The sequence below is a fragment of the Hordeum vulgare genome, chromosome 4H (assembly GCF_904849725.1).
Source record: "Hordeum vulgare subsp. vulgare chromosome 4H, MorexV3_pseudomolecules_assembly, whole genome shotgun sequence".
In the NCBI taxonomy this organism is placed as follows: domain Eukaryota; kingdom Viridiplantae; phylum Streptophyta; class Magnoliopsida; order Poales; family Poaceae; genus Hordeum; species Hordeum vulgare.
In genome coordinates this window covers 131,361,190-131,370,749 of record NC_058521.1, presented here as the reverse complement: position 1 = coordinate 131,370,749, position 9,560 = coordinate 131,361,190, and the positions used below count along the sequence as shown (strand labels likewise).

The 9,560-nt window shown below is 47.8% G+C and overlaps 1 protein-coding gene across 1 annotated transcript; it reads left to right on the top strand.

The window, feature by feature from the left end:
* Positions 1-246: 246 nt before the first annotated feature.
* On the top strand, positions 247-3,153 carry LOC123448133 (probable leucine-rich repeat receptor-like protein kinase IMK3). The gene is made up of 2 exons (XM_045124912.1): positions 247-2,141; positions 2,240-3,153. Exons 1-2 carry the CDS (start codon positions 398-400, stop codon positions 2,857-2,859), a joined length of 2,364 nt encoding a protein of 787 aa, XP_044980847.1. The 5' UTR covers positions 247-397; the 3' UTR covers positions 2,860-3,153.
* The last annotated feature ends 6,407 nt before the right edge of the window (positions 3,154-9,560 follow it).

The following is a 9,560-nucleotide window of genomic DNA, read 5'->3' as shown; positions in this document are numbered from 1 at the left end:
GTGACCAAACACCTGGAGGCTGGAGCCTGTCACTGTCTCCGTCTCCGTCTCCGACTCTGTGGCCGAGGCAGACGCACACGGGATTCCCGCGAGCACGCCTGACCGAGTCCAACCGGTCCCATGCTCCAGAGACCCGTTGCACGCCTCGGGAGTCGAGACCAACAGAATACTAGCCGTTGCGACTCGCGAGGACGAGACTCGTGCCTCCCTCTCTGCTCAGTCCTACTAGCCGTTGCCTCCCGTACCCCAGTCCCCTCTCCTTCACCACACTCTCGCTCGCTCGCCACTCCCTCCCTCCCACACTCGCTGCTTCTTCCTCCTCCTCCTCGAACCCATTCCGTCCACAACTAACCTCCTCCTGATTCAGCATATTCTGGTGAACATTCGGCCGACAGACATGCCGCCGCCGCTGGCCCGGGCTGCTCAGCGCGGGCTACTACTCCTCCTCATCCTGCATTGCTGCTGGGGCACTCGCCTCTCCACGGCCAGCGCCGCCCGCAGCCACGTCCACGCGGCCGGTGACGGCGTCATCATCAGCCAGGCCGACTACCAGGGCCTGCAGGCCATCAAGCACGACCTCGCCGACCCCTACGGCTTCCTCCGCTCCTGGAACGACACCGGCATCGGCGCCTGCTCCGGCCACTGGACCGGCATCAAGTGCGTCAACGGCAGTGTCGTCGCCATCACGCTCCCCTGGCGCGGCCTCGGCGGCCGCCTGTCCGACCGCCTCGGCCAGCTCAAGGGCCTCCGCCGCCTCAGCATCCACGACAACACCATCGCCGGCGCCATTCCAGCCGCCCTCGGCTTCCTCCCCGACCTCCGCGGCCTCTACTTGTTCAACAACCGCTTCTCCGGCGCCGTACCGCCGGAGATCGGCCGCTGCGTCGCGCTGCAGTCCCTGGACGCTAGCAACAACCGCCTCACCGGCCTCCTCCCGGGCTCGCTCGCCAACTCCACCAAGCTCATCCGCCTCAACCTCAGCCGCAACTCCATCTCCGGGGAGATCCCCGCCGAGATCGCGGCCTCGCAGTCCCTCCTCTTCCTCGACGTGTCCTACAACAGGCTCTCCGGCCGCATCCCTGACGCCTTCGCGGGCGGCTCCAAGGCGCCGTCGTCCGCCTCCTCCGACGAGCGGAAATTAGAAGCCATCACCGGGACCTACCAGCTCGTCTTCCTCAGCCTCGCGCACAACACACTCGACGGGCCAGTGCCGGAGTCGCTCGCGGGGCTCACCAAGCTGCAGGACCTCAACCTCTCCGGCAACAGCCTCAACGGCTCCATTCCCGACAACCTCGGGTCGCTTCACGACCTCAAGGCGCTCGACCTCTCCGGGAACGCGCTCGCCGGAGAGATCCCGGAGAGCCTCGCCAACCTCACCACCACGCTCCAGTCCTTCAACGTCTCCTACAACAACCTCTCCGGCGCCGTGCCGGCCTCGCTCGTACAGAAGTTTGGGCCCCCATCCTTCGCAGGAAACATCCTGCTCTGCGGCTACTCTGCTTCTTCGCCGCCCTGCCCGGTATCGCCATCCCCCGCGCCAGCATCACCCGGGCAAGAGCCCACCGGACCCCGCGGCGGCCGGACAAAGAAGGAGCTCATACTGATCATAGGGGGGATCGTGCTCGGCATCCTCATCTTGCTGTCCCTCTGCTGTCTCCTGCTCTGTTGTTTGATAAGGAAGAAGAGGTCGAGCGGTAGCACTGGAGCACGAAGCGGGAAGCAGCCGTCGAGCAAGGAAGCCGGTGCCGCTGCGGCCGCAGCGGCGGCTGGGAGAGGCGAGAAGCCGGGAACTTCGGAGGCAGAATCCGGCGGCGACGTGGGCGGCAAGCTGGTGCATTTCGACGGGCCGCTGGCGTTCACCGCCGACGACCTGCTGTGCGCGACGGCGGAGATTATGGGGAAGAGCACGTACGGGACGGTGTACAAGGCGACGCTGGAGGACGGCAGCCTGGTGGCCGTGAAGCGGCTGAGGGAGAAGATCACAAAGGGCCACAAGGAGTTCGAGGCCGAGGCGGCGGCGCTCGGCAAGATCCGGCATCCCAACCTGCTGCCGCTCAGGGCATACTACCTCGGCCCCAAGGGGGAGAAGCTTCTCGTCTTCGACTACATGCCCAATGGCAGCCTCTCGGCCTTCTTGCACGGTGAGATGAGATTCTTAATCCTGTAACCGTGGCCCCAAGGTGAATTCAACCTGGTAATCGTGGGTTCTGGCATTTGATTTGATTTGATTTGGCTGCAGCTCGCGCGCCGAACACGCCGGTGGAGTGGGCAACGCGTATGACGATCGCCAAGGGCACGGCACGCGGCCTGGCCTACCTGCACGACGACGCGAGCATCGTCCACGGAAACCTCACGGCCAGCAATGTCCTTCTAGACGACGGGTCCAGCCCCAAGATCGCCGACATCGGGCTCTCCCGCCTCATGACGGCCGCCGCCAACTCGAATGTGCTGGCCGCCGCGGGCGCCCTAGGCTACCGCGCGCCGGAGCTGTCCAAGCTCAAGAAGGCGAGTGCCAAGACGGACATCTACAGCCTCGGCGTCATCATCCTGGAGCTCCTCACCGGCAGGTCCCCCGCCGACACGACCAACGGCATGGACCTGCCGCAGTGGGTGAGCTCAATTGTGAAGGAAGAATGGACGAGCGAGGTGTTCGACGTCGAGCTGATGCGGGACGCGACCACTGGGCCAGACGGGGACGAGCTCATGGACACGCTCAAGCTGGCGCTGCAGTGCGTCGACCCGTCGCCGTCGGCCCGACCCGAGGCACGGGAGGTGCTGCGGCAGCTTGAGCAGATCCGGCCTGGACAGGAGGGACCCGGCGACGAAGCTCACGTGGCTTCTGCGAGCAAGGACCAATGAGTAGGCAGAGACCAATGAAGGCAGAGACAGCAGAGCAACCGGAGAAAACGAGGAGAAGAAAAAATAATGATGCAATTTTTAGCTTAGCTTAGCCCAGAGAGAGATATTTTAAGAAATTCTTTGATTTAATTGCAAAGGTAGGAGTAGTACTGTTATCCATCCATGAATGCTTTGTATAGGTGGAGGCAAGTCTTATTTGCAACTCGAGACTTGGAGGTGCTTGGATAAGTTTTAATCACATGACTAAAATAGTGGCGCTAAAACTTGCTAGCCTCATTCATTTTTGATCCAAAATACTAAGAGGGTGTTTGAATACGTTTTAGTCCCATTACTAATAGTAGTGGGACTAAAACTTGCTAGTCTGATCCATGCTTGGATCCAAATACTAAATAGACTAAAGTCAAGTTAATGAGCATTTATTATCCTTCAAACCCTTCAATCCAGAACTCGCATATGTTAGGCTGGTCGTAATGGGAGTACCATAGCTAGTATCATGCATGTTAACTAAGCAATTTTGATGAGGTGGCATAGAATTAAATGAAGAAAGAGAGGGTTGAGTATCATATCATGATACCGTATCATATTAAATGTTGTGCTACTATGTGTCATGCATGGCAATAAATGACCTATCATATGATACTAACATATGATACTATGCATTACGGGTGTAGTATCATACATTAGTATCATATGCATGATACTACTATATGATACTTCCCATTACAACCAGCCTTAAAGAAGAGGAGTTAAATGTGGAGAGAGAGGACTAATCCATATTTTAGTAGAGGTATCCGTGACTAAATTTTTTTAGCCTCAAGACTAGTTTTAGCCTCTCTTTAGTCAGGGGTACTTGGAACTTTAGCATCTTAAAGAGATTATTTTTAGTCAGACTAGTTTTAGTCCCTTGGATCCAAGCATCCTCTAGAGAGACTAAAATCAAGTTAATGAACATTTATTATCCTCCAAACCCTCCAATCCAGAACTCGCATGTGTTAAAGGAGAGGAGTTAAATGAGGAGAGAGATGACTAATCCATATTTTAGTAGGGATAACCCTCACTAAAAAAATAGTCTCAAGACTAGTTTAGCCCCTCTTTAGTAGGGGTGCTTGTAACTTTAGCCTTTTAAAAAGACTATTTTTAGTCAGACTAAAATAAGTCCCTTGGATCCAAGCACCCTCTTGGTAACATCATCTTCAACGGACGCCCAACCGCCGCACGCGCTAAAAATATTATGCAGCGTTGAAATAGAAAAAAGTGCGTAGGAGTGCGTCGGCTCCAGCGGCCGCGTTAAAGTCTAGCGTGTGCGAGTCACTTCAGCGAACACGCTAAAACTCAGCGCGTGCGAGCAAGAGGCGCTTGCACTTAGTTCATTTTTCATGAAGATAAATATGGATATTTCAAATATAAATAAAAAGACATAGTGCAATCATGCCACATCAACAATCATGCTACATCACCCAACCAAGTGCAAAATCATCCAACCAAGTTCATCATAACATAAAAAAAAGTTCACAAAGAAATGGCACACGACAATCATGCCTCATCCTCATGCCACCCGTCGGCGTCGTCCGCGGCGTCATGAAAAGGCTGCGCGCGAGACCGGTGCTCGGAGGAGCTCCGACGGAGACAAGCCCTAAGCTCACCGGGCTAGGGTTTGCGCCCGCGCTTGCAGCGGTGGCGGAGGGATCACACGCGTAAGAGGGGTGAGGGGGATGTCGGTGCGGTTGTCCATCGGGCGGTTTCGACCGCGGCGGCGCGAGCGGGGCGAAGGCGCAACGGTGCGGGGTGGGAGCGGAGTGGCAGCGCGAGCGCTCGATTGTCCAGCCCGCACGTTTTTTACGGCTCCGTTGGAGCGCCCGAAGCGGTTGTGCGCGTTATAAATTTATTATTTTCAGCGCGTCGCATATATAGCGCGACCGTTGGAGATGCTCTAATGAAGTGTGGCTTCCTCTTTGAGTTTTATAGCCCTTGTCCATGAGCAACTTTGAATCAACTGAGGGAGTGACTAACAGTCAGTCGACTGAATTTGTTCAACTCGAATATGAAGGAATGGCAGAGAAACGAGGACTTGGTAATGAAGTGTGCCTTCCTCTTTGAGTTTTATAGCCCTTGTCCATGAGCAACTTTGAATCAACTTAGGGAGTGACTAACAGTCAGTCGACTGAATTTGTTCAACTCGAATATGAAGGAATGGTAGAGAAACGAGGACTTGGTAATGAAGTGTGCCTTCCTCTTTGAGTTTTATAGCCCTTGTCCATGAGCAACTTTGAATCAACTTAGGGAGTGACTAACAGTCAGTCGACTGAATTTGTGATATGGTTCAGTCACTCTTTTTCCCCTGCATGCAACGTGTGGTGTGCGTGTGTGTGCCCACACGCGTGAGCTAGCTCGCTCCTGCTAGCCGTGGTTTGGGCATCTCGAAGGTCAACCCGTAAATTTCCTTCCGCTTCTTCTGTTCGTGAACAGGGAAATCAGTTCACGGACACGTATCCGCAAGGATGACATCTAATCGTAGCTGCATATATTTTGATGATAATTCGAATCAATCGAATGAAATTCGTACAAACACGATCCCATTTCGTGTGAACACAAAACGAATTACATACAAACACGACAGATTTCATTACATTTGGAACATTTAGAATACAAAGAAGACCTGCCCAAACCTAACCTATGTCGGCGGCGCGCGGCGTCCAAGTCCACGTCGTCCTCCAGCCGCCATCTCCATGAGCACCGGCGATAAGGTCGATGATGTGAAGGTGCGGCCTCCTGGCTCGCGCGCTCGTCGTCGATCTGACCCAACGCAAGTCGATGTTTCTCCAGCGTCCGCTATTACACCGACGTTCATAGGTACTCGTCCCATGAATCGGGGGTCGTGTCATATGCATGCATCCGGAGTGTAGTCGTGCACTTCCGGTAGCCACAGAAGACAATCATTCCCACATTGTCCTTCTTCAGGATGAAGTAGTCACCGTATGTCCGGACACCATGGTACAAACGATCGAAGACACTCATGTGCATCTGAAAACACCGATGAAAATGGTCAATGAATAGTGCATTAGGGCAAAGTAGTCGGCCATTAGTGTCAAATTCTTGCGCGCCCTGTTGCGGTCGAGCACTTGATGTCCCTTGATCGAGCCTTTAAAATTGAGAACATGCTCCTCCGCACGCTACGCATCTTCGAGGACCATCTGCATCATCATCGTCTCATCAAAGTAGTGCACCTCGTCCAACGAGTCGTTAGACTACTCAACATAATTATCATATATGTACTCCAAATCATAATGCATCGCTAGAAAGAAGAAGGGACAACTGTTTTCAGCTCGAGCGATTCATCAAACAGTTGCCGGGCATGGTGAGAATAACAGTAGAAGATGGTACCTCACGGCGCAGCCGGAGGACAGGAGCTGAATGGGGACGGAGGAGAAGTAGTGGGGAGCCCTGCTGGAGCACCGGAGGGTGACGGAGACGCAGAATCCCGGTAGGGGTGTGGCATGGTCGACGGGGTGGTGGAGCGGCGGCAAAGGGAGAAGAGAAAGAAGGAAGGAGAGAAGATGAGGAGGACGGAATCAAGGGGGGTCCGAGTAGGGTTTTGGGTGGGCCAGGGGTGGCATGTAGCAACGTTTCTCGTGTTCAGACTCCCGCAAACTTCCCTCATTTTTTTTCTCCAGTTTGTCTCATGTTTCCGGGTGAAATCGCATGTGGACTGCCCCGTGGTTCGGAGGTTGAGGGCGATTTGAGGGTCCGTCCTGGAGATGCCCTTAGTGTCATGGTATTTCATTGCACAAAAGAAGAAAGTAAATGTAGAAATGCATAAAACAAACAACGGTAGAAATTGCACACAATTGCATAGAAGTTGCATTGTTTTATAATATGCAAAAAAGTATATAGTAGTGCAATTTTTACATAGTAGTATGAATCACACACACATTGCATAAACATTGAATGAATATATATCCATATGTACAGGGGCTAATATTTGATAAGCGCCTATCTTTTTGGGCATTCAGTCAAATTGTGTCATCCACTCTCCAGTAGCCAATCTAGATCCAAAGGTCCAACCTTTTTCTTCTTCTTTAGCCTTCTTCTTCCCCTTATACTAATACTAAGAAAAATAAAATAAAACTGAATGGACGAAGTGTTCTAGGGAAAGAATATTAGAAAGAAAAAAATTAGATGCATGGTATTACCCTTTAAGAAAAAATAAATAAATAAAAGAAACAATGACAAAATTTGCATTTAATTCCACTATTTTATAATATTCAAGAATAAGCATATGGTGGTTGATTTTTTGCCAAAAGAAGTTTCCTAACGAATAAATTAGTGGCACTCATTGTATTCTTAAAGAAGAAGTAAAATAAATGCCAAATAATCAAAATAATGAATTTTCTTAAGAAATAAAATAATTGTGGCATTGGTACTACCCTTGAAGTATAATTAGTTTGAAACAAAACAAAATAATGAAGTTTTCCAATGAAGAATGAATTAGTGGCATTGATATTACCCTTTGTGAATGAAAAATGATTAAAAAATTTAAACATTGGAAAAATGCACACAATATAAAAAATTGCGCTTTTCTATAATATGCAAGAATAACCCTATGATGGTGGATTTTTCATAAAAAGTATTTGACAAGAAGAAATTAATTAGCGACATTGAGATTAGTATTCAAGAAGAAATAAAATAGCTAATGACTAAAACAAAATTAATATAATGAAGTTTTATAAGGAAAATGAATTATTGGTATTAGTATAATTCTTTAAGAAGAAAGAAATAAAATAACAACTAAAACAGAATCAAAATAATGATGTTTTCTAAGGAAGAATGAATTGCTAGCATTGATATTGCCCTTTAAGTAGAAAGGGAAAAAACGAAAACAAAAAATGGCAAAATTTGCACATAATATACACAAAAAGTTGTGTTTTCGAACGTATGCAAGAATATGCATATAATAGTGGATTTTTCACAAAAAATAATTTTTCCAAGAAGGAATGAATTCGTGGCATGCGTATTACAATTAATGAAGAAATAAAACCACATAACAACTAAATAAAAATCAAAATATTAACGTTGTATATGAAACAATGATTTAGTGCCATCGGTATTACTCTTTAAGAATAAAGATAATGTACATGTTAAAGAAGCTTTTACACAAGTTTGCACTGAAATTACACTATTGTAGTATGCAAACACCAATCATATTATAGTGTAATTTTGCGCATATTGCATACTATTTATGTGTTTACTTTTATACTCACCCAACATAAGGAAAAACCCTAAAAACCCAACTAATAATGCCAAACAAAATAAGAAACACGCAAATATAGAAAAACAGAAAACGAAAACAAAGGGGAAAATGGGCTCGGAGGTAGAGGTAATGTGCTTCAGCCCAATAGCAGTTCGACTCACCCAAATATGTGGTCAGCCAAACATATAGCCCGAACCAACTCATAGAATAGATCATGAAAAAACATAGCTCAAATCTCAAACAAGAATCAATGAGCAAGATATTGACTAACCCAAGTTGAAAATCCAGGCGTCTTACGTGTAGCTAAGGCTGTGTTTGGTTCAACTTTTTTTACCAACTTCTGCTTTGAAAAGCTAAAAGCTAACCAAAGGGGTAAATGTTCAAAACAAATTTTGAGAGTTTGTAGCTTCCTCCTAGTGTAAATTTCAAAGCTGGGGGTACCCCAAATTTTCAGCTTCCAGCTTTTCCACAACAGCTTTTCCACAATAGCTTTTTGAGAATCTGCAGCTCAACCAAACATAACCTAAAAGTGGTAACTTAACATAGTTTTAACATTGAAGACATGTTCATGTTGCAGGAAATGAGTGTGCAAATGATGTTTTCACATTATCATTGTGGATGCTCAAGAAGAAACATGACATCAAACCCTTATTTCCCTCAAACAAGTTGTATGTGTGTCTCCTAGATTACAAACTTCACAACCACTACATAAGAGCATGACAAATTCAATGTTGATTTGCATCTTTTTGCTCTTGTCAACTTATTGAGTACCCTAAGCAACTAACTTTGTAAACTTACTTAATTGTTGCTTTAATTTTTTGGATCATTTTTTCGGTCAATTCTTTTTTTCTTGTTGCATAAGGGAGCCATTCACACTTGCTTGTTTGTTCCAAATTCAAAAACTTATCATGCATTTTTCCTTTTTTCAAAGGTTTAATTGTGGCTCCTATGCCCTACTTTATGCGGAGAACTTTGATGTGAAGCTTACCATAGTACATAAAATGTTTGTGCTCCATTTTTGTCTATTTTTCCATGTAACATTGTGTACCTAAGAGCCTCCTTTTCAACCTTGTGTTTGTTGCCTTCTTATTTTTGTTTTGTAGCATCACATCATAGATTTCCGCAAGTTGGTGGAACTCGTTCTCTTCACGCACCCATTGAACAATGCCCCCAAGGAGGAACTTCTTCCTGGATGACTTGGCGGTGTGATCAGTTATTTGGAGGAAAGATAAACATTAGCAACAAGATTTTGTTAGGGTGCCATTTGTGACCTCTGTTAGCATTTCCCTAAAGAGGAGGGGATGATGCGGTACAATAGAGATAAGTGTTTCCCTAAGTTATTAAACCAAGGTTATCAATCTAGTAGGAGAACCAAGCAACACTATGTAAACAACACCTCCACACAAACAACAAATACTTGCAACCCAACGCATGGAGGGGTTGTCAATCCCTC